This window comes from Neopsephotus bourkii, unplaced genomic scaffold (assembly GCF_033783945.1).
Source record: "Neopsephotus bourkii isolate Nb327-2 ecotype Australia unplaced genomic scaffold, CSIRO-AGI_Nbou_v1 NB_867, whole genome shotgun sequence".
In the NCBI taxonomy this organism is placed as follows: Eukaryota; Metazoa; Chordata; class Aves; order Psittaciformes; family Psittacidae; genus Neopsephotus; species Neopsephotus bourkii.
The window spans coordinates 1,250,494-1,275,698 of record NW_026901363.1 but is presented as its reverse complement, the minus strand read 5'-3'; the positions used below and the strand labels follow the sequence as shown (position 1 = coordinate 1,275,698).

At 44.2% G+C, this 25,205-nt stretch overlaps 1 protein-coding gene across 2 annotated transcripts in view; it reads right to left on the bottom strand.

The window, feature by feature from the left end:
* Positions 1-11,158: 11,158 nt before the first annotated feature.
* LOC133214076 (gamma-aminobutyric acid receptor subunit beta-4) overlaps positions 11,159-25,205 on the bottom strand; it is a 73,325-nt gene continuing 59,278 nt past the window's right edge. The window contains exons 5-9 of one of the 2 annotated variants that reach the window (XM_061356758.1): positions 24,273-24,355; positions 19,954-20,091; positions 18,070-18,222; positions 15,062-15,306; positions 11,159-14,562 (exon numbers count right to left, since the gene is read on the bottom strand). In XM_061356758.1, coding sequence (XP_061212742.1) covers positions 14,185-14,562; positions 15,062-15,306; positions 18,070-18,222; positions 19,954-20,091; positions 24,273-24,355 — 997 coding nt within the window. In that variant the 3' untranslated portion in view covers positions 11,159-14,184. Of the gene's footprint in view, positions 14,563-15,049; positions 15,307-18,069; positions 18,223-19,953; positions 20,092-24,272; positions 24,356-25,205 lie in introns of both variants that reach the window. The other variant, XM_061356757.1, reaches the window with a different exon arrangement.

Below are 25,205 nucleotides of genomic sequence, written 5' to 3'. Positions count from 1 at the left end.
TGATGAGTTACTTTTGCCATGTGTTTGCTGCAGCCCTGTCTTCCTACACTGCCCTTTCGGTGTAAGAAACAGTGTCAGAGCTGGCTGTTGGAAAGGAATGTGGGCTATCTCCACTTTGTTCATGATTTAACAGCTCTGATGGGGCTAAAAAGTCCATAGTGGGATTCAAGGTTGAATCCTCTGTCTCATACTGCATTTCCCAGGGGCTGGTGAGAACACACAGAACAGTTAATATTTAAACTGTTGACACAGTGCCCGATTTAGACAGCTGCTTCAGTGTCACCCTCATCTGGGAAACGAATTGTCTGGAGGAAAGCCGCATGATCTAAACAGCCAGCACAAAATGTCTAGGCTCCTTCAAACCACGTGCTTCGGTTGCAGCTGAGTTGGCTTGGTTCGACTCTCCAGGCAGAGAATGACTTACGAGGGCTTTTCAGCACAGGTTGTGTTAGATGAAACTCCACAAGACAACTGGCTGGAAAATGTTTGTTGTTCTTTTTCCTCCAAAAAATTTGCATATTTTTCAAAACCTGTAAAAAGGACAGTGAAATCATGCTCATTTGAATGCAATGATTTCCGCTGCCTTGAAATAGAATCTTTTATTTCATTTAAGTTTTAATGTCCACTTTGCGCTCTAATTTAACTTCTCTAACTTTCCCTCCTTCTGCCTCTGCCTGCTTGAAATCAGTCAATGAAAATTGTGTAGATGGAAATCAAAACATGATCTATTCTTGGACACAAAATGCTCCAAAGATATATCAATGAAAAAATGAAACCTTTTTGACACTGAACATTTCACATGCATTAAAGACATTAGTTTGAAATTTCCAAAACAACTCATTATATAGAATCTCTGTTCTTTCTCAAATGTAAGAGGTTATATACTTGCTTTAACACATGATAGTTGGCAGAGCAATGCAGTGAACTCTGCCAAGTTGCTACCTTCTGAACTCTGGGAGGTTGATCTGCAGAGGTATTTTCTGCAAATACGGTTAGGAAGGAGTGTATTGATAGTCCTGCATGCTGTTATACACACTGATCTTGAGGATTCCTTTCTACAAACTTTGTGTATTATTTTGGATATAAATTCCCAAGCCATTGAAAAGTCAGAGGAACTTGGATGCTTTAATCACTAAGGAGTTTTGAAAATGTGGAGCTCTCATTATTTGAATATTCAGTAAGTTTATCAGCACCATTGATGGGAACAATATCCCTGCTGTTATTAGCAAAAAATCTTTTCAGTATCCCATGACAGAGGTGGATAGGTTTGAATTTAATGGGGTGTTTATTGCTGCAAACGTTGTAGGCGTGCTCTCTCTGGGCTTCCAGAATGTTTGGGTGAATACTGGTGCTGCTTACTAAGGACATGGGTTAATATAGCAAAATTGCTGTAATTTTAATCTAGACAAAATATTCTTTATAAAAGGACAGAGGATAGTTATCTTGGGCAGGTGTGAACCCTGGAGACTGTTTATGGATGTGAAGCAGTTATTAACACGTTGTCCCAAACTACGGCTAGAAGAAATTAAAGCTTTTTCCCTGTTGCAGTATGAGATCTACTCATGGAAACCCAGGGGACAATAGACTAAACAGAAGAGAACAAGAAGGTATGGTCAGATTAACAGGGCTAAAATCTCATTTCAAATTAAATGAGATGGCAAGATGAGGAATAATTTACAGCAGTTAAACATACACACAGTTATCTCTTTAATAAAATGAAGGAGGGGTAAAAGGAGCATCTCAGAAGCTCTCCAGACTGGCAGGTTACAGGAACTGTAACTCACCATCACAGCTTGAAAGGATTTCTGGTTTGCTGTTCTCCTCTGCTCTATTCTTTCATTATTTAAGTGTAAACATGACAGACACCATCCACTTGATATTTCTTTTTTAAAGCTACCAAATAACCAGCTTTTACTGTTTCTATACTGGGGGAAAAGCCTCTTTATCTTTCACTTGCGATTTTGGTGAGGCCGAGACCCTCAAGAGTTTGGACATCCAAGACTGTGGACCACATGTCTAGCTCACATGTTAGGTTTCTAAAAACTTCAGCTTTAAACACTTATGGGGTCAGTGGCAAAGAATTCCAAGAGGAAAGGGCAGCAATGCTCCCAGGGCCTCCCCACTGTCAGGAAAGGGCAGCTTGGGGCTTTTAAAGACAAGAACAGTCCTAATGGCTGGTGGGGGGAGCTAAAAGTTGAATTGTAATATTTGAAGAAAGGAAGGTAATGGTTTTATATTATACATAGACTTCAGTGAAAAAAAAATCCAAAGATATTGCCTCCCAAATGTCATACAGTTGGTTTGCTGAACAGGTGGTGGCTTCAGTCAGTGTTGGAGAGGGGAGCAAGAACTGGATTCCATATGTTGGGTGCTGAATGGAGTTCCTAGCATGATTTTTCATCCTGACTTTTCATCCTAGCACCCACACTGATGCCACTAGCAGTAGGTCCCAATTAAGAAGAGATTCAGATACCTGAATGCCCAGCTGGAGCATATCAGACAGTGTAAATCTTCCTGTTTTCCAGCCTGTGGCAGAGAGCATGTCTCTGCTTCAGGGATATAAGGATGGTTCCATTAGTAGCAAGCAGGTTTCCAGCATCCCACTTGCATTCCTGCACTATTCAATTTCCCTATATTTTTAACCCTTAGATTTATGCTTACAGTGTAAAGCCACAGAGGTGTGGAACAGACTAAGCTGTGAAAGAACACAGCCTGGATGGAGCATGGACGCACAGTGCAGCGGCAGTGAGCAACTTTGGGCTGGTAACATCAGTCTGCACCTCAGAGAACTGGGGATTCAAAACCAGCTCCCTCCTTTTATCTGCATTCACAGCTGACCATGAATCCCACCTCCCTAACAGCATTTCCCTGTATCCCCACAGCTCCTTGCTGCGTGGTGACCTGGCTGTTCAATACATTTGCCCACTCTGCACTAGCTGTCCATGGCTGTTCATACAGTCCTACTTGCACATTCAAAAAACTTCTAGATGACCCCATAGGGCCAAGCCTTTTGGAGTTTAAGACTCAGCCTATTAACATGAAATACCTCAGTGCCTTACTGATAATGGTCCTGTCCAATCCACTTTTGGTTAACATGGCAAAGTCCGTAAATGCTTGAGTACTTCACTTGCTTGTGGAAGGACTCAAGAGCCTTTGAAAATGTAATCTGTGATCTTTGTTCTTCAAAGTTAGGGTGAGTTACTCACCTTATGGTGAAATAATAAGACTAGGGATTTATTCTAATTTTCCCTCAGGGTCTAGGAACTGTCACAGAGCTACTGCGCATCCCAGCTTGTGGTTAAACCAGCAGAAAGCTTGAACATGCAGAAAACTTTGCTTATGTCTTAGCAAAGTCTTAAGTCCTTTGGGCACACATTTCAAGCGGCATCACTACAGTTATGTTCTAAGTTAAGGACTTTATGAGTGAGAATCCTCTGGATGGTAATGTCAGTTTGCTTTCAGAGGCCAGTAATACAGATTTGGCCTAAAGACAGCACCTTGAAATGCAAACATGTAAGAACATTCAAACCAGCAGAGAAAAAGTTGACTGTTTCTCCTTTAAAGGCTGTATTTTATAAGTGTTACTTTTGTTTTGGGTAAGAAAAAACAAAGGAAACCCCCAAGCCCAAGAAAGATTCCTAACCAATTGATAATTAACAGTGTTCAAGTACATTTATGTCCACATACAGCATCTGTTAAAAAAGAAACAGTTTTTGTGTTTCAACACCTTTTTTTTCCCAAAAAAAAAACAAAAAAGAAAAAGAGAAGAAATGAATGTACACATTACATTGGTTTGGCACTGGAATGGACCATTTTTAAAAACATTTCTTGTCAGTATTTATAATGGTTTGTACAAAATTGTAAACTGTTTTCAAGTTTGCTTGTTTTGTTCATGATCACCTTTCAAAAACTGTTGCTGCAGAAACGAGAACACACCAAACGGAACCCCAAAATCAAACCAAGGCGACTCTCCCTGCCCCTTCACCTTAGAGAAGGTGGAGGGGACAGTTGCTGAAAGCACCCGGCAGTAACGGGTAAGCACATCTTGCTGCATGGTGGGCTCCGGCTGACAGGACGGCTCTGAGAGCAGAGAGTGCCACCCACCAATCACACCTTCCCACCTCTAGAGTAGACAAAGATGGCTCTTTAGGTCATTTTATTTTATTTCTTTGTTGTTTGTCCCTCCTTTTTTTTTCTTTTTCCCCTTTTTTTCTTTTTTACAAAAATTTCTACATCTAAATCACTTTCTAGAAACATTATTTTTCCTTCTTTTTTTTTTTTTTACATCAGTTAAAGCAGAATCTGCTTTTGTGAAAAAAGACAAGGATCAAGGTCTTATTTCATGCAGAAAATGCAAATTAAAGGTCATAAAAATGGGTGGTTTGTTCTGTATTTTTGTTGATTTTTGTTTTGTTTTTTTTTTTTTATAACGCTGTACAGGATGCAATGCAGCCACTCAGAGTACATTAAGATGGTTCACAGCAGTCCCTTTGATAGTATACATTGACATTGATCTCCCTGTCCTGTTGCCACTGTTGTCCAGTTAGTTGTTTATCTGCATTTCAGGCCATATACGATGTCCCCAGTTAGAAAAGACATTGCTGCTTCTTTATCTTTGAGAGGAAGATGGAAGGGTGCAGTTTAAGAGGATGATACATTGGCATAAATGGTTTAGATTTTCCTAGGAAGGATGTCTGAGCCTTTGAGATCTCATTTTGTTCACTTTGATACCTCTTGGAATAACATCCCTGTAGTAAGCACATTGTGAGAGGGCATTTATCCCTCAGAAACTGGTTTCTCTTCTGAAAAGGGGTGTGATTTCACACTAAGGAACAATATTATGACATGCCAGGCAACGGAAAGAAAAAACAGACTGGACAAAGGTTCTGCCACCAGGGTTGAGTGTATTCCCAATGGATGGGATATTTCTGGATAACTCTTGAGGCTTTCTTTTATTCTCAGTTTTCCATGTTCTTCTCCAGCATCCAGCTATTCATCTTTCTGGATGTTAGAAACTTCTGTGTGACAACTACTGAGCCTTTCTAGAGGGTTGCTCACTAAGGATCTTTCTTTTTGGTCTGCCAGGCACATTGGCTCCAACCCAGTGAAGCTGTCAGATTCAGGCACGATTTTAAGCAGATGTGCAGTCATCAGGTCTCCTCCTGTGCTGACTTGAGCAAGGGATGGGGCTTTGCTGAACCAGCACACTGTGTGGGTTTAATCTCACCATGCTTCTCTGCTTTGCCCATCCCCTTCTTGCTTTGGTGCAGTTGAAACAGGAGAGGGGGAAGTTGTGTCAGCCTCCCCTCTCGTTCTAACCTCTTCCTTCATCATCACCCAGCCTGGATAGAGGCTGAAACTCAGGGAGTTTTGCTCAGTGTCTGCTTGTGAGAAGCTCTGGGACACATCTCCCATCTCTCTGCCCCCAGACTCATGGGACTGGTGAGATCTTTAATAACAGCTTAGAAGGTGCACTAACAAAAGATATATTCCTGTTCAAAACACCCCTCACGAGTCCCCAAATATCTCTGAGGCAGGTATCACAGTTCCTGTGGGCCACTGCCTCTGGAGAAACAAGGATAAGCATCTGCAGATATGCCAGTGACAGCTTTCTTGTGAGGTGCATCTCCTCCTTGGCTTCCTACCTGACATGTCATGATATTGTGCACAGGCACCGCTGCAGGGAGGAGTTACCTCTCGTCTCCTGCATGCACCACCAAGAACCCTCTGGTCTCGTTGGGAATGGCCAGTGCCTCAGCAAAGCTTGGTGCTGTAACAGCACAGGCTCCATGGCCCTGGGCACAAACAGGGAATGGTGATGAGAATGAAGAGACAAACCAAATGCACCATCCCCTATAGGTAAAAATAAAGAGGGCCTGCACAAAGACTGAGTGGGGTTGAGCGAGTCCATCCCAGTGTGAGCCAAAGCATCTGTCAGTGAAGAGGCAATGCTGGTTCCTTTCTCTGCAGAGAAGAGTTGAGATCAGCCACTGATAAATGCCTCTGCTAACCTGAGACAGGGCGTTCCTGATGCTGAAGAACTGTCATTGTCCCTTGTCTGAGTCCCCAGGAAGTTTCAGCATCACAGTAAAGGCAATCATGTTTTCCTTTCTTGCTGGCCTGGCTTCTCCCAGCCTGTTGGTTCCCAAGTCCTCCTCACCAGGCTCAGCAGTGCCAGGGCTATCTGTGCAGCTGGGGAGCATGAGCCACAAAGACAGCATACCCAGTGAAGCACACTGCAGCCAAAGACATGTCCAGAGGGCTGGGAAAGTCAGGGAAAATATCTTTGACCCTCCTGCCTGGACACTCTATCCACTGGATCCCCAAATAAGACCTATACCCAGCATCTGAGTATAGCAATTAACTCTGGAGCTGCCCATGTCATTCAGCTGGCATGGCACTGATAGCTGGGAGGCATCAGCCTTTAAGTCAAACCAGTACTGTTATGCTGTTTAAAACAGATATTGGAGAAGAAATTATCACCCTCTCCAAAACCCCAATGTTACTCACCATGTGCTACCTCAACATTTCTGGAGGAAAAGTTTGCCAGTGTAATTGTTGATCTCAGCCTGTGCAAATGATAAAATGTGAATCTCTGTATCATAAATGGGTCTACCTCTCCTCATCTCCCCACTTTGTCACACACATATTCAATACTATTCTGTAAGTGCTTCCTGGCTGTGGCACTGGCAAGTTCTGGCTATCTTAGATGGGAGCAGGCAGCCCATAGCATAGAGCTGAGAACAGGTGGCTTGAGGTGGTTTGAGTCCATTGTCTCTAGGAGATAGATGATGACAGCATAATCTTCTTGGAGCAAGGGATCGCATTCTGTTCCAGGGTTTTCTAGTCTAGAGCACAATAGGGTGCAGGAGCTCATGCTCACACAACTCCTTGTTTTGGCTCTGCAAAAAGCTTGTCCTTGCTTATCCACCAGTCCTGCTTGGCCCACTCATCAGCAGAAATGGCTGAGTCAGAGCTGTGTGGCTGCACCGTGCTGATGCACTCTAGCTGGAGTAGCATCTGCAGTGTAGAGAAGCCTTACTGCTGAACAACAGCCTTTCCTAAGAGAACTGACTCTTCCCTCTGATTTGACTTCCACCTAAAGTTTTTCTCTCAGCCTCTCTGCAGTAACACAAACGGTACAACACTCATTGGCCCAGCTGTAGAAAAAAAGCCATTTCTGTCCCATGGAGGCAAGATTGTCCTCTGCTTTTCCAAAGCACTAAACATAAGGCAGGTAATTTCTCATATTGCTTTTTGCTCTTGACACGCCTCCCAGTCCAAACAAAGACGGATTGTAACACAGAGGGTCACCTGTGTGTCTCAGACTCGCTACCATCATCATCCTTGACATTCCCCATCACTTATTTCTGCTAACTGGAAGCTGCATAGAAACCAGGTGCCCCTCAATCCAAATGCAATCAGTGCCCTACACTTGAGCCTACACATTTGTACTTCTGACGTGTACTTCCGCTGGAGAATTTGTCTCTGCAAGGCCAATGGCCACTAAACCAGATAACTAAGCTTAACACATAGTCCCTGCTTTTTACTCCCTTCTAAACCCATGCTTCACAAAACTTGCCAAGAACAGCAAGGTTCCACCGAATTGCAAAGCATCTTAAGATACATCTTCACATTTTCTGAGCAGCTGGACATTCCCTAGCACTTACCATGCTAGGTTAAGTCACAGGGTAGAAAGCAGCAGCAGCGCAAGCTTTTCAAAGTAAGTCCAGACTCACACTGCTTTCATCCATGTTACTTCATTTATGCAAGTGATACTTGAGATCGTCTTCACCCCCGTCACTACATCCCAAGGTACAGTAAGGCATAGTGCAGGTTGGCTCTCCAGGAAGAGACCATGTGGGCAAGAGGTTAGAGTTCAATACACAGCCTCCTCCTCCTCCCATTGGCCTCAGGGGTGGTAGGATTAAACACTGGAAGTTACTTATATACCATCACTTCCAGTTCTATTGCCCACCTCTTCTGTACTGCGCTTGGAGGTGGATCAGGGAGCCAGCCCTAAGGTCACCATCCCAGCGGGCTGCACCTCTGTGTGCAGGCACAGGCACCGGGTTTGCCCTCCAACCCCTGTGGGAAAAGTCTGGGGAAATGCGTTATAATATCAGCCTGGAGGACAGTGTTTCTTTATTACACTTGTCACCTTTCAGCTGTTCTTTACTTCCAAATGTACAGAACCATTTTTATTTGGTTTACATCAAGACATTAGAAATCAAACATTTTCAAAAAAAAAAAAAAAGAAAGAAAAAAAGGAAAAAAGGAAAAAAAGAACAAAACCAAACAAAAAAAACCAAATGAAAAATAAAACCCAAGCCCCAAGACTATATACATCTTCTCCTCCCCAGTCTCCGCTCCCCTCCCTCCCTTCCCACCCTTTCACCCTCCCTCCCAGCATCTGCGTTAGGTCCTGCTTCCAACACATAGGTTTCACATCTCTCACCCAAACCGATGCTCCCAACCCAGTTTCCATGTCTACTGTAAAGACATCCCACCCTGCTTGGTAAGCCCAGTCACATTAGCATTTGGTAACCTTCACGGTTGTTCTTGCCCAGTTGGCTCTGATCTCTGACACCAGGGGAGAGCTCAGCCCTTGCCCCAGCTTGGCATTCGCTCCTCTGCACGTCCCAGTCCAGTTCCTGCAACACTGTCCTGATGCAAATGATTGTCCCTGCCTAAAGGGACTGAGCGCATGCTGATGGCAGTGCACCATGAGTCTCCCTCTATTTATCCCATTTCTGACCTCACCATCTCCCAGAGACCAGGAACTGCTGCCATGGCTGGGTTTCCTCGAGTGCTGCCTGCAGCTATACCCAGCCTGTCTGACTCTCTGGAGGTCCCCAGTTTTCAGTGCTCTAGTCCCTTCAAACCTATTGTATTGCACATATATTTTCACTACCTCTCTCCTATTTACTTTGTTCCTGAAGTTACAGGTCTCTCCCATCAACAACTCTCCCCTCATCCCATCCTCTCTATTAGGATTTCAGTAACCACGTTGCCGAAAGCCTTTGGTCTGCAGCTCCAGAGGTTTCTCCTCTGCCTGATAACAGAGATTTAAAACCCCTTCCTCCTCCTCACAATAAAGAAAACAAAACCAGCTCCTCCCTCACCCCTTATCTCCTCCTGCCAGAGCCTCTGGAGCAGATCTGGTCAAACAGACCAGCCGAATCAGTTCTCCGCATGGCTCTGCTTCTGGGAAGTGGATGTGCTGTCCATTGGACAGAGGAAGTGCCAAGCCTTGGCAGGTTCCCTACTTATTTGCAAGACATAAGTTGCTGGCGTGGTGTCAGATGTGCATGCAAGAAAGCTGGATGCCAGTTAAGACCTACAGTCCTGTTTGTTTCATGCACTGTGAACTTAACCTATATACACTACGGGCTGGTTTATGCTTGACGACATGAATATAAAGGTATATATTTTCCTTTTACATTAGTAATCAAAGCCTTACTTTCACCCATGGAATAGCAGGGATTTGCTAGCAGGGCTCTTGTTTTCCTCTTTTGCTCTTTCTCTCATTCTCTTTTCAGTTCTTAATACTCAAGGTGAAGGGGGGATAGGAGGGGGACAGGTAGGATTACAGTCCCAAGGTCCTAGTTCCTAAAGGTCCCTGAGTGACAGCACTATACAGTATCAGAAAATGAAACAATAGAGTTGCGTTGGCCAAGTATATCCTGAGAGAGATTTCATTTCTATTTCTCCTCTTCCTTCTGCTCCTCCACATGCCTGCCTTAGGCTGTCATGCATGGGAAAGTTGCAAAACATTCTCCCCCAGTCCAGCTCCCTCAGGCAGCCCAGAGCATCCCTCATGCTCGTGTTTGCAGCCTCTGCTAAAAACCACAACCCAGCAAGCAGCAGTCTTGCCCCAAGCTGCAAACAAACCAAGCCCCAATCAGAATTGTGATGTGCCTGCTGCACCACTAAAGTGAAAGTCAGAAGCAGCTCCACTTTGGACATTCTTTCCTCCCTTTTCCCACACTACTTTCCCTTTAGAAAGAAAACGTGGACAGCAGTGGGCACATGAGCTGCAGTGTGAAAATCCCCTCCACTTTTCCCATGAGATGAACTTTGTACCCACTGCATGAGAGGTTCATGCCTTTCCTCGTGCTTGTGATGGCTTGAAGCCTCTGAGCCTTAAGTATGATCAAAAATACCTTTTTTTCTCCACTATCTTCTTTCTGGATCACTGGACCTCAAAATGAGACATGGGTTTGTTGTTTTCCTTAGTGGTGGATCTGGACAGCTATGGAGGGTGAAAATGGGGGTGCCACCTCAGTTATGGAGGAGGGCATTTCTAAAGGCCTTCAGCATTCTTCCCTCACCCCTGTATGGGAACATATTTTCTATTACTCATCTGAACACAGGACACTCAGTTGTTCTCCAGCTTTCTGCCCTGTCACCAGAAATTTTAAGACAGTTCCTGAACTGTGAAAAGTCCTGACCTCACACTCTTTGGCAAAGATTATTGTGTAGGACCAAATAGTCCAGATGTCTGAATATATTAAGACTGACTCTATGAAGTAAAACTGACCTGGTAATACCAGGTCAGAAACATTCAAAGAGAGAAACTAGGACAACTCCTGATAAGAAAGAGAACCCAGCCAACAGAGAACCAAGGCAATAGCAAAGGAGTCTGGCTTCCAGTCCCAGCAGGTGAAAAAATAAGCTGGGCTGAGCTTTTTCCCTGGAAAGCTTTTGGATTGTCTCTATGAAATTCTGGGCTCAATCTCTGATTGAAGCCTCAAATATGAAAGACAGCCCAGCTGTGCCTGATCTCCAGCTGGAGGCCCTGGGCTGTACCTGCAGGGTGCTGGATGGGGTCAGTTAGGACCCTGCTCTGTGTGGGGCTCACTGCCTAAGCAAAGAGCATAGAGGGTTTTGCATCATCTGTGTGCTGTTGCTCCTGCTGGTCTTTGGGACCAGTTGAGAGAGCTGTCAGGTCTCTAATTCCTAACACACATTTGTCAGGCTTTTACTACAACTATCAAGTTACTGGAGGTCCTGAGTCATCTCCCCCAGCTTCGTAGTATCTTACCACATGGCCATTTGTTCTCCCTCCAATGGTTATAGGCTTCTTATAACTGCCTCTTTTTTTCCCTTCGCTGGTTCTTAACACCCTTTACATCGCAATCACATATATAAAGGGTAAGTGTTTAGATATTGTATTTATTCATCAATCAGCTGGTTAGACTCCCCTTGAAAACTGAACCTGCTGAGAGGCAGCCTCCATCAGGAAACTGCAGTCATCTGACATGCATATATCCACCTACATTATACTGCTGATGTCATAAAACACAACTTTATGACTTCCATTAAAACCTTTAAAAGCCATTTCCAAATAGAATTCCAATAGAAAGCGCAAGTTTCTCCATTGGCCAGGCTTTAACTTCCTGTGTATAGGGTAAACAGAATTACCCAATCCAGCACTATCATCCAGCTCCATTCACTTTTCAGACTTATTCCTATACAGACCCATCTAGACCATAAACTCTAATAATATTGGAAAAACCCATTTTCAACAGCATCACTCTGAATATGGAAACCAACAAGAGACTGTTCTGCAGGACAGCTGGCAATCTAAGTCTGATTTAACAATTGTGCTAAAACCTTGGTGAGTCCAAGGAGGCCTGGACCAAATGTGTTCATGCATGAACATGAGAGGGGGAGACAGAGATTGGGCGTGAATGAGAAGGATGGACGCCCTATTTCTATGCTTAGGATTCTGTTAGTAGAAAATGCATAAGACACATTACTGATATAAAAATAACAATACTTATTACTCTGATGAGCCCTGATCCTGCTTCATCCAAGTCAAGGCAAAACTATTCATGACTTCAGTGCTACTAGGTTAGGCCTATAATGAATGATTCACATTTTCTGTAGAGACATGAATGAATGAATGAATGAATGAATGAATGAATGAATGAAAAGATGTGCATTAGGTGCATCTGTCATCTGAAAAACAGGAGTTTCCTTGGTCTCAGAGGATCACTCTGCTTACCCAAACAATGAGAATCAAGAAAAACAGAAGGGAATGCTAGCAGGAAAATAAACGTATGGTTGGATTCAAGGTATTATGTGTGTCTGGCATGTAAAAACTTCTATCAGGTAAGAACAAGGTTCTCATCCTTACTCCAGGAATGGCAAATGACCCTAGTTTTAAAGTTTTGCACTTGTGAATTTATTATTTTCATGGCTTTTGTTAATATTATAAGGGACATTATTAATCATCAGCGATTGCCAAAGTGGCCAATAATTCAGTGATTTTCCTGAAAGTCACTGTCTGCTTTGGAAAATTGACCTTGCTGTCCAAGGCCAAGTTAGTTACCCTTGTGTACCTTTATAATGAGCGCCAGTGGCTGGAAGCTGCTGCAGACTTAGGGGCTTCCATAAGCACTGACAAGCTCAGGATTTTCATTTCAAGCTTCACCCTGCCCAGGCTTTGAAGACTGTTTTCTTCCAGCAGGATGATGCTGCATGGAACTCTACAGCATCCTTAGTTACGTCTTCTGCAAGAAGGGACACAGGGTGCTCTTCTCTACACTCCGCATATATTAACAGACATAAAGGAAGGCCTGATAGAAGCAGTACAGATCAGAGGGTTCCAGCCCACAGTTTGCTTCTGAACTTCTTAGGAAAGGGGACAGTTATAATTTCCAGACTTTTTCATTTCAAAGCACAAAGTTAAATGACGACCACCCTTTTCAGCACCTTGCCGTAGGCTATGGTCACTCAGTGGGCTGGAGTGTGAAGTCCCTTGTCTGGCACAAGGAACAGGTATGGGGGGAAGGGTTGAGTTTTCAGAGTCCTGCAACTGCCTTTCTCACCAAACTCAGTAAGAAAGATGCAGGGTGGGAATGATTGGGAACAACCCATCCTTTCAGGGCTGAATCAGCTTAGTCTATGAGAGATCAGATGCCAGCAGTGAACAGCAGCACTGTCCTGTTGCTGACCCCCAAAACCCTCTCTTTCCTCAACAAGAATATAATTGCACAGTCTACCTCCCCAGCTCTGTCTCTTTAACATGAGCTGAGACTCCGACCTCCAACCTCACAAAGCTGCAGTGAGCAAACAAAACCCTGCTATTCCCCCAAAACACTGCCAGTTAAATGTCATCTGTGTTCTCTTTCTACAAAAGACATTACAAAACCCCCCTCCCCAGCTCCCCTCCCCAGAAAACATGCTTGCACGCACACATCCGTATCTACATACATGCGCACATACACGCACACAGATGCTTCGCACGCACACACGCACTCATACAGGAAAAACAGTTTGCAAACTCCTGAAGGTGGAAAAAGGCAACTTGCAAATGTGCCTTTGTTTCTGATAAGCTCCCTCCTCACTCCCCCCCCCCCGTAACCCCACATTGCCCCTTCCCTCCCAAATAATTGCCTTGTCCTCCCCCCTTCCCAGCTCTTCCAAAATAAATATTCTTTTTTATTTGTTGGTTTAAAAGATTCTTTTAGGCTTGTAAGCAAGAGAGAGGGAGAGGGAGAGAGAAAAAGAAAAGAGAAATCTCATAGCATGAGAATGAACCCCCACCGTCTCATGAATCCATGAAAGGATAAATATGAAGGGGTTAAGAGCAGTGACAGGAGAAAGATTAAAAAAATATAACACTGAGAAGAGAAAGATGAAATTCAGTAGTGAAATGGAAGTGAGGATAGCGCATTAGTGAGCACAGCCAAAGATAACCTATCGCCCCACCAGCTTTTGACTCAATTTCTTTAAATCTCCCTCCCCCCCCTTTTTTTAAACTTTTTGTTGGTTTTTGTGTGTTTTTTCTTTTTTTTTATGTCTTTTTTTTTCTTTTTTTTTTTCTTACTTTTTTTTTTGATTTTTTGAGTGTTCTTTTTTTTTGTGGTTTTGTTTGTTTGTTTTTTTTACAATGGTTGAAGTCCTTCAGCAGGAAACCAAAATCAAGGCAAACACATCCCTCCCTGAACCAAAACCCCTCCCATATACCCTTCTCTCCCTTACCCCCCCAACACACACTCCGTGGTTCTACATGTGCTGAAAAGAGAAGAGTAAGCTTAGAATAAATCTAATGAATCAAAGGAATAAATGATAATGATAGTAAAGAGTAAAACCCAAACCCAAAAGACCACAACACTCCTGTGTTGTCATTGTCTGAGTGTCTGTCCCTATCTCTCTTGGAGGCTGCAGGCATCAATTTACATAGTACAACCAGTAAACAAGGTTGAAGAATCCAAAGGTGATTGGAAAAATGATTCGTGACCACTTGTCAATGGTGCTGACGTCTGCCAGGTCTGGGATTTTGAGCTTCAGCTTAGATGACCGCCGGCGGAGACGGCTGTTGGCACGGTTGCGGGCTGCAGCATGGTGGGTCAGCGGACCATGGCGGTCCAGGGTTGGGTGGTGACCAAATCCATCCCGAGAGGCCAGCTGCTTGCGGAACTGGATTCCTGAGCCTTCGAAGGACATGACAGAGTTTCGAGAGTCGCCAACACTGCTCATCATGTCCGTGGCCAACAGCTCATTGTTCATCTCCAGAGTGCTGAGGAGGATGTTACCGTAAGGGTCAACCTACAACAGGGAAGACAGACAAAAAGGTATGGAGGATATCCTGTGTACAAAGCACACAGGGACACACCCTCAGGGATGATGCTGAGCTTCTTTCTTTGTAGCAATACTAGTGACAGGATCATTTTGTGAGTTCGGAACCTGGACTTCTGCATTTGAAAATGTGGTCCCACCAGTGCTGGAGTCAAAGGACTAGCCAAGTGTGCTTGCAGCAAACTTGAGTTGGGTAGTATGATTTGCCCAACATGGTAGAAATAAAAGCCACAAGAGTACTTCTGGGTATACCTGCCCTGTGCAAGAGGATTGTCCTGATGAGACCGGCTTGAGGATGATGAGAAAATGATCAGGGAGAAAAACATTTCTAGTAATCACGAGACAGGGGAAGTGGAGTTGGTCTCTCGTGATGAGAAAGGCTGCTCCACAGCTCACTCAGGACTGAATGAACAGTGGAGTCTGAGGTTTCCTGCCACAATGAAAGAAGGGGACAAACCTGCTCTCTCACCCTCTTCTCCTCATAACGGTGGCGCTCATTGTTGGCCTTGCCAATCCGTTCACTCTGTTTCTTTTGCTGCCGGGGGCCTCTCCCGAAGAATATGTAGTTGACAAAAGCATACTCCAGGAGTGCCAGGAACACAAAGACGAAGCAGCCCATGAGATAAACATCAATAGCCTTGACGTAGGGGATCTTTGGGAGAGTCTCCCGCAGATGAGTGTTGATGGTAGTCATTGTAAGTACCGTGGTGACCCCTGTAAGGAGAGGGTAAGCGCTCAGTTATAAAGCTGGGATGGTTTCCTGAAATACTACCCTCAGTTACCCTACCCCTTTCTCCCAGCTGGACAACCTCAGAAAGGATGGGATCAGTGCAGCTGGGAAGAAAAGTGCCATTATTTTTAGCTCAGCTGCCCAGTGCAAATCACTGCAGACTTCAAACCAGATGCCAACAGTGGGAGACAATGTCAAAGCTGAGTATCATCAGGATGATGGGCATAAACATCCTCTGGACCTTCGTTCTTTAAATCCTCCCTGATCTTCTCTCTTTGCCTCAACATGGTAGGAAACATTCAGTTTTGCTTTCAGTCTCTCTCAGCCTCTTTTCCCTTTTTTCTACTTCATGAACACGTCAGGTTTCCCTACACGCTACTGAATGCCTCAGTATCCTTGACATGAATGTATAATTGGCTGTGTCTTTCCAATGCCATGAATAGGAGATAGAGTGAAGAGATTCCCTCTTCATGGTGCTTTCTTTTTGTGCCTACATCATGGGCTTCTGTCTACATCCTTGACCCCATCAATTCCCACCTTGCTCTCACCAGCTTTACCACTCACTACTTCAATTATAATCTGTACACACTTCTTCCATGGTTCTCATGCTCTCCTTTTTAGGTCTAACTCATATTTCCTGCATCTTAAATAAACATTTCTTGGTCTCACTGAGCACATTTTCCCCATCTACTCAGTCTCCAAGAGCCTGGTGCACCATAATTACTCTCATAGCTTCAATCTTCCTGGATTTCTTCTCAGCCTCCTTCCTTCTCTGGACTGTCAGAGTGGCCTCAGATCTGTCTCTTTGACAGTGTTCTGCCAACTTCATTAAGATGCCAATGAGTCTTCATGCTTCTTTTGGGCGCAGTAAGTTTCCCTCTTCAACCTAATCTTCTATTCTGACTTCTTTAGCTCAGATGTCCTGCTTTTCTTACTACCTTGCTGATCTCTTTTCTTCTAGTGTCCCTCCTCCTCATCTCTCTTTTGGCAGCTCTCTTCGTCTCCATGACCTTAATTTGCTATTCTAGTCTCAGCCCTACCTCTACAGTGATGGCTCTCAAACATCCTTGTGCATCCTGGACCTCTGCTTGTCCTGTTTCCTTTTCACCCTCATGGACTCTTTAGTGTCATTCCTGATAAAAGATTAAAGATTTGAAGAACTAATAGTCTTCAGTTCACAGAAGAGTAAACAGAATTGAGATGTATTTTTACTCACAGAATATATTATTTTGTCTATATTTAGACAGTAGTCTAAATATCCAGAAATCTGGGGCAAAGAAAGGTGGAAAGGTGGAATAGAATGCTACCCACATCTCCATTAAGATCTGGACAAGTTGTAATGGAGACTTTGGACAAATAAGAGCTTTTTGATTGAATAAGCAGGCAAACCTGGAGATAAAGCCCAGAGGAGGCTGTGGAGTCTCCGTCTTTGAAGCTTTTTAAGGACAAGTTATATAGAGAGCTGTCAGGAATAGTTCAGGGAGAGCTGTTACAGCTCTGATCTACAATGTTTTTCTTCTGTCTTCTCTTCTGAATCCAGATGTCAGCAGAAATTCAGCAGCTGTGCATCTCATGTCCATCTTTCTGCTTGTGCTTTCACTGTGCCAGCAATGTCTGCTGTGGTCTCTTTTTTCTTCCCTCAGTGATTATACTCTTGTCAATGCAACTTACCTTTTTAATTTACCATGTTGCCATTTTTCCCTCCCTGCCTCCCTGCTCAGCCTCTCCAAGCAAGCAGAGCCGAATCATCTATTTTATATCATTGTATAGAACATCCCTCCTTTGAGTCTTCTCAAACTCTGTCTTCTCCTAGAGTCAACTTAAGCCCCCAACCTTTTCTGCAGGACCTGGCCTCTCCCTGTGCTTGATTGCCTCTCCAAGCTGTTTCCCTCTCACAGATGAAATCCTTCTCCCTCCTTGGCTCTCCTATTTCCTCTGAACTTTCTAACATGTTGCACAGCCCCATTCTCATATGCCAGCCATCCCCCCTTTCTGTTCCTTCTCCAAAATCCTCAACTGCAATCCACCCCCACTTCCCTTCTGTTGCTTAAAAGACTTCATTTATTTCCTCTTATAGGAAAACATTCCTATTTAAGGGAACATGTGCTTAAGAACTCAGACTTTAACTACTGTGCCACATTTGCCTTGGTTATGAAGGTCTTCAGCTACAAAAAGTGTCTGTATGGGGCTTAAACTATCATGAAAACGTGTAATGTCATTTCCTTTATTTATTTTTTTTCATCTTTTAGCCGTTCACTCACCATCCTTCCTACTCTTTGACCACCCACCCTCAGCATTTATCATCCAACTAGCTGGTCCTGGCATACCCGTTGGCTAAGAGGTGCCCAGATTTCTCTTAAGGAAACAAGTACAAACCAGACTGAAGGAACTGGTGTGCTCATGGCATGTCATAGTCTTACATGTATGAGAAGCTACAACCATTTATTTATGCTTTTGTTATAGAGTTTAAACTTGCACCCACAGAAATTCATGGGAGAACTTATACTGATCCACATCATACAGATCGAAGCTTGGGGAGTACTGATACTTCCAAACAGAAAAAGCAGCTTTTGTGGATGAAAATTTATTTTCAGAAAAAAATGTAATTCTTTTGGGATGACAAGCTTAACAGTCCTATGTGGCTTTCTTAGCTGCTACCTCATGAAAAAGAAGTATTTTCTTACAGATGTCCTAGCTGATCTCCCTCAAAAAGCACCTTCTACAACATATAACGAAAAGGTACATACCCAATGCCACTCGTGCAGCAGAAGCATCATAATTGATCCAGAAGGAGACCCAGGACAGGATGGTGATGAGAATAGATGGCATATAAGTCTGCAGGATGAAGTAACCAATGTTCCTCTTAATCCGGAAACTCAAGGATAAGCGCAAATATGAACCTGTCAATGAGATATTAAAGTAAGATGTTTGAGAGGAGGGAAAGGCTGTATTTATATAAGAGTTTAGGTTAGACATTGAAATTTTATTTGGAAAATGCTGTCAAGAGGCAGGGATAATGAGAAATTTCCTTTTTTCTTCATTTAGTTATGCAGACTCATCAGTTTTTTGAAGGGGGCTCTTCAGAGTCTGCTCAGATGGCTCAGAATATTAAGAAGAAAATAAATTCTGCATAAAATACATTATTATATCAAACATCACTGGAGAATGTCTGTTCAGTACTGAAACTGCTATAATGGTGTGTGCCAATTTGCTACAGGCTTACACAGGAGACTTTAACCCTATATCTAGATCCAGTGAGATGATTTTCCAATGTTTCATGTGCTAGCTTTGCCTCCAAACAGCAGTGAAGATCTGAATCATATTTTTCCCTAGCTGTTCTAAAAATGGGTTATGGTCAGACTGGGTAAATTCATATGCAAATAGAGTACTGTTAGTTAATCTCTAGGTCTTTTTTGATTCTTTCCAAGTTGTTGCAACTTCTTCCTAATCTTTTTTCAAACCCAATGGGGATACTGATATTTCTACAGTTCTTTCATTGGAGCAGGGTCATTCTGACAGGAACAAAGCAGGACCTCTCTCATTGCTGTGAACCAAAGTCCAAGTCATTCCTCCTTCCCCTAGGCAACACAGCAGCCTGAAACATGGGTGTAATCATGGGCTGGCAGTCAAAATAACAAGACAGTCTTTAATGATCAAGGAAGTAGACTAGGAAAAAGAAGGTCATGTTCTCTCAACATTATATGCCATTTGCATAGCTTGAGCCCAGTATTTCATCAGGCTTTTCATGAAGGTCTTGCCTATTTAGACTGTAAATTTCTTTTGGAGGAACACTACCTCTTGTTGCCGGTTTCTAGAACACCAGTGCAATGGCACCCTACTCCCAGCATGCCCCCGAGGCGCTATTGTAGCAACATCACCATCTGCCACCACTGCTGATACACTCGGGCTGTGATTTCATGGCATTTCAAAAATTGTCCTATTTAGCAGGTGTGTGGCATGCTGTTTTGGCAGCGAGCTCCGTGCCAGATCAAAGTGAAGACAGCAACCAAAATCCAAACCCTTCCAACTTTCCAACTGGCAGTATGTGAATCGTCCAAGGTATTCTCTCCAGATCTTTTAATTGCCATGCACAGATGGGTTTGCATCCTATCACAGACCACTTGCTTTTCAACTGATATATTCTTATGCTTACTATTGCACCTACAGTAGCTTTGGGAGCAAGTTGAAAACCACACGATAAGGTAAAGGCTGAGAATCTTCTAAAGAGATTCTGGTTTGAGCTCAGTTGGTGTTTTGACTGTTCTGACTAAGAAATGAAAACCACTGCAGCAAAAAAAACCTGTTCCCATAAATGTCTGAAGAGAAGAAGAAAAAAAAACAAAAAAAACAAAAAAAACCACCCAAAACCAAAAAACCAACCAAAAAAGACCAACAAAAAAACAAACCAACAAAAAACTAACCCAAAACCAAACCCCAAAAAAACTCAAAACAAAATGCATTTGGTGATTTGTTGGGCACAGAAAATGCCTCTTTTCCAAATGAATGTGACCCCAAGCTGAAGCCTAGATCCTAAGTTAATGCCTCAGCATCTGAATGAGAGGAACAACCACACTGATGCTGATCAGCAGAAGGTTTGCACATCCCATGGCATCCCTTCAGCAGAGACTTACCGGTGGTGAAGACCACTTCTCTGCTGACCAGCCTCTGCTCGATAATGGTGAACTGGGGCAGCTCTAGCACCTCCATCCCCGTGACAGCAGAATCATTTCCTTGCCAGAAGAAGACAATGTCATCAACTGTGTAACCATCTGCAGAGATGAAGAAGCACAGAGTGAGAACTAAGCTGACAAACTGGAGCTGCTAACACCCCCATTTTCACTAAGTTATCTGGAAGAGGATCCAAAGGGAACCCCACACCATCAGATAGCAGGCATAGCTCCTCCTTGCTGACGTACTTTTCTTCTTCAGCTGAGCTTGGAAGTACAGTCCCCAGGAGAAGAGGAAAAAAGTGCAGAGCTCCCACTTCTGGCTAGAATTCACTAGAAAAAGGTGAGAAGTGGCCAAGCCTTGACTGGCCACTCAATAATCTCCACTGCTGATATGACAGGGACTTGTGCATCAGAAGCCTGTCAAATGCACCAAACACGGCATTTTGGTTTTTAAAAGCTGCCTCTGTTTACCAGAAGGGGGAGATCACACAACACATTCTGATGGGGACAAGGTAAACAGAGCATCCAGGTATTAAACATTCCCAGAGAGAAGAAGATCCACAACAGCAGTTGAAAAGAAAATTGAACATCAGAGAACCTCCTTCTTCTAAGTGCCATCAGTCAAAATTTGGAGCTGAGAACTGGATGGAGTATCTGAGATCAGGGGTTGCTTTTACCATGTGCCGGCTGAAAAAGTGCTAATAGGAGAAGAGAGGGAGTCAGGCTGGTAACACATACTCTTCCCTTATTTTGCAGGGGAATGTATGTCTTAACTCAGTCAAGGGTACAGCATCTTACCAACCTATACATTCCAGACAGGGTGAAAGTGATGAGGAGCCCATAGCCACAGTCCCGAGGGAAAGACTCCTGAGGTATTCTAGACTTACAGGGAATGAGACCCAGAGGATGAAATCAAGCAACTCCCTTCCCATCAGCGTGATGTTTACAGTCCTGGCCATTGCCTTTGTGAGCAAGGATTCATTTCCACTTAAAAATTAATGCCACCTGTGGCAACCTGGGTTTTGAAGCACTGTGGCTGTTGCTGCACAAGGGGTGGCCTCTTAATCTAAGCAAAGTGCAGAGCTACATAGGAGAACCTCAGTGTGCAAAGCAGTAATATATGTACAGGCTTTGGTATGGCATGGTGCAAGGCTTCCTTTAGAGCATGAACTTCACCTATGCCCACAGACCACTTTAATTCACAGCCTGCACTACAGCATGGCAGCCTTGTCCACAAGCCCTTGCAGCAGAGAGGCAGTTGGCTGGTGATAATTAGCAAGGATGACATCCACAAGAGAGCTGGCACCAAAACCAGCACCCGTGGGATCTGGGGAATGATGGGTTGTTGAATGTACCATGGAGGAGATATTCTTCCACCTAGCCTTAAGAGCCAAGGGATACCAAAGATCAGAGCTGAACCCTTGAGGATGGTGCAAGAAGTGGAGAAAGAGCTGAGAACCCTGGTCTGATCTCATAGCTGACCCTGCTTTGAGCTGTGGTCTGGACTAGAGACACCCTGAGGTCTCTTCCCAAACTGAATTATTTGATGACTGTGTAGCCTCCAAACCCACATCCTGTGCTCTCAGTCATTACTGCACTTATTCATGGGTGCTAAGAAATAATGATCTTCCAAATGCCATGCCAGATATGCTTCTGATGTAAAACAGCCAAGCCAGGGCTCCACCTCCTCCTCTCATGGCATGACCCTGCTCCCATGGCAGTGAGTGGTAACACACCCACAGAGATTAAGAACCCTTAGGTTATCATCTCATCTGCCACAGACATTGGGTTACCTCAGGCTGTTGCACTGCCTCAAGTACCCCAGTTTTGTGCACAGGACCTGGTATTCGCATCATCTGTGAAGGGGAAACTGCAGCATCTCGCCCAGAGCACTGAGACCAAGTGTGGCAAGCAGCAAGAAACAGCCACTCCTCCCGCTGGTTGCTTCCAGCAGCTCAAACACTCTCAGTCGAAAACATTGTGTACGATTTTACATTTGAATTCATCTGGCTCAGACTTTCAGACTGGTGGTTGTTCCGAATTTGCCTAGGAGGTTACCAAGCCCTTTCCACCCAGCACTCCCCCTCTGCAGAGGTGCACCCAGTCTGTAAACAAGTCACCTCTCTACCTCCTTTGCAGTAAACAAATCAGACTGAGCTATTGAGGTTTCCCATTGCAAAACATCTGCTCTAGCCCTTGAACCACTTTCCAGCATCTTTTCTCAATCTCTTTTGATTTCTCAACTTCCTTTCTTTATTTTCACACCCAAACATAGACAGAGCCCCTTTCCCCAGATCACCAGTGATGTATTCAGAGGCTAATTGATGCCCTGCTCTGATTCATGGCTCCCTGCTTTATATAACCAAGACTCACTCCAGCCCTTTACAAGAGCCTTGCTACAACCCCTCCAGCAGTGATGCTCTGGGGTGCCATCCCTTTATCATTCCCCCAGGTCAATACTCATGGGGGTACAAGTCCCTCGGAGTGGCAGCCTGGCCTGTGCTCCTGCACCCAGGCACAGACCTTTGCGTTTAGCTGCATCCAAATGCATTCTGAATGCATTCAGATCGGGAGGTATTCATACATGCAGCAAGCAAGTCATGCGGACTGCCATCTTCATCATCCACATATTTAACAGCAGTGACTTCAAATTTACTTCCTGATCTGCAATGAAAATGCCAAATTACAGTAACTAATTTTAGGAGATCTCGCAGTTAACCAGCTCTATTCCATTTATTCCATGACCTGCTGGTATGGGGTACCATATTCTGTATATTTTTTTTTATTATGGCATTACGCAATATGAAATCAAACGTTTTTCAGGAAGCCATTTTTTAAAGTGATTTGAAAGGGAAAGGTTGCTCAGTCTATAAATAAATGCTTTGCTTTGATTTCTAGCTTTAAAAAGAAAACCCGATTTCCATTTTACTTTTAAAAAGCAAAAGAACTTGCACAAAGACAAGGCATTTCAACCTGGAATATCATAAAGTATTGATATGACATCTTAAAATGTCAGATTAACAGCCTGTTTGCAGCCTGCCTCATCAGGTTTTTGCTGAATCCTGGCACACAGCTAGGAAGGGGTATGCGGTAAGGACGATTTGTGGGATGAAGGGATAGGATCAACAAGCAGTGCCAGCACTGGCTCATCTCCTGCAGGTAAGTGTCCTGAGCTACAGCAGAGAAGGATACCCCGGCTGCCTGCTGCTGCTTTCCAAACCCAGCACCTCTGTACCATGAAAGGGCTATTTTGATGGGTTTGGGACTTTGTTTTTTTAATATATAATATTTTTATGCCAACATAAAAGGACTGATATTCCAGAGCTGTGTGGACTTGGAAGTAAACAAAATGGAGCCCTGCAGATTTTGAATGTGCAAGTGTGTAAAAGACAAAAGCTCTGAGGAAGGAAACTATTGAATCTCTTCATCTCAGTATGGATCTTAGAAATATCGTAAGGATACATAGCTTTGACTAACAAATTGGCTTGACATGTCCCATTAAGAACAAAATCGCAACGTGGGGAACTGTGGGTAATTCTCTGCCTTCTGTTTTCTTGGTTGTACCGTAAACTATTCTCAAAATGCTCAGGAGTGCCAGAAATGACATGTCATTAGTGCCTCCAGCAGGACCTAATTTACATCCCATTACCCGCCACACCAAGTGCTATGCATCCCGAGCAACCTGAGTGAGCGGGAGCAGGAAGGGGGCTCCCAGGCACAGGCAGGGATGGGAGGTGGCATGGCACCTTCCAGCTATGGATGCCATGGGAACTCTTTTATGAAGAAAGCAATTCTCTGATAATCACTGCTGAAACTGCATCATCATTACAGTGAGATCTGCTGCTCTGGACTGCTCCTGTGGGGATACTGCAGTGCATTTTTATGAGGGAGAGCTGGACCTCCTCCGCCAGCACGATTGGAAGAGATTTTCCATAAGAGCCAAGGGAAGATCCAGGTGTGGGAGGGCTTGGTTCCCATTTCCCAAGCAGAGCAGGGCTAGCCATGAGTGATGGTAGGCTCTCAGGGATTTGTTAGGCTTCCACCCCCCTTCTGAGGATGAGTGATTTTAATGCCCAGCCTGCTGCTAGAGCTCTGTTGTCCTGGGTATTTCACCCACAAGGTCCCTTCAGGATGGAGTTTGAATTAGGGACCCTGGTGCTGCTGCAGGAGGGGTAGCCCATGAAACACTTGGGAGTTATCCCAGGAGCAGGATGCTGTGGGTTGGACTGGGTGGCATCAGGTACCCCAGGTGGCAGAGGATGGGCATGAGGCATACGCACAGCTCTCGATCTCCAGTGTGCAGTTCTGCTGGTCCAGAGGGTACCTCCGCAGGTCCATCATGCAAGCGGCTGTGGTGGTGATCCTAAAAGGGGAAGGCAGAAGAAAATATCAGTTGTGTTTTTTCCTTACAAAATATAAAATAAAAAAGAAAGAAAAACAAAAAAGAGAAAAAGGAGAAATGAAAGGCAGACGTGAAAGTCAGGCAGCATTTGGGGCTGCTGTTTCCCTGGAAACCAGGGAGATCCATGGTGGGAGGTGTGCGGGGCGGGGGGCTGGATGCTGCTCAACCTCAACTGTATGGCATAAACCCTTCGTGACTCACGTCAGCAAGGCAGTATCTCTATTAACAGGGTGGGGAGGGATTTGTGTTCCTCCTCTGTCTCTCCCTTGAGAGAGACAAAGAAACCAGAAGTAGGCAGAGCAGGGAATAGGAGAGGCATGTCAGTTTGTAATAGGGAGACTGCCAATACATGTCCATAAAACCAAACAGGTATTGATTAAATTGCCCAGCAGTGACCTATGGAGAAGAATAGCTGACCATATCACCATTCCCCTTTCCTCCTGAGTTGCCCTAATGACCTACCTGCAGCCCTCTCCCCTCTACCCATGCCCTCTCCATCGCACCCACTTTGGCACTGAAAAATCCAAAAGCCTGAACCCCACAAGTGTAGGAAGAGGGCATGAAGCATGGACAGAGCAAATCCACATCTAACTCACCAGCTTGGCAACCTTAACAGACTGCCCCTGTTTCTCAGATATATTACTGCCCTTACTCCTTAATGCAGTTTTCTTCCTGTGCGATGTATGTGCGCAGAGTACTGAAGACGGGGGAGAGATTGGTGCATTCCCCCCCCTCCTTTTTTTTCAATTAACCATCTGGAAGGCATTAATCAAGCTACACATTTTTTTACTATGTAGGCACAACCAGTGAA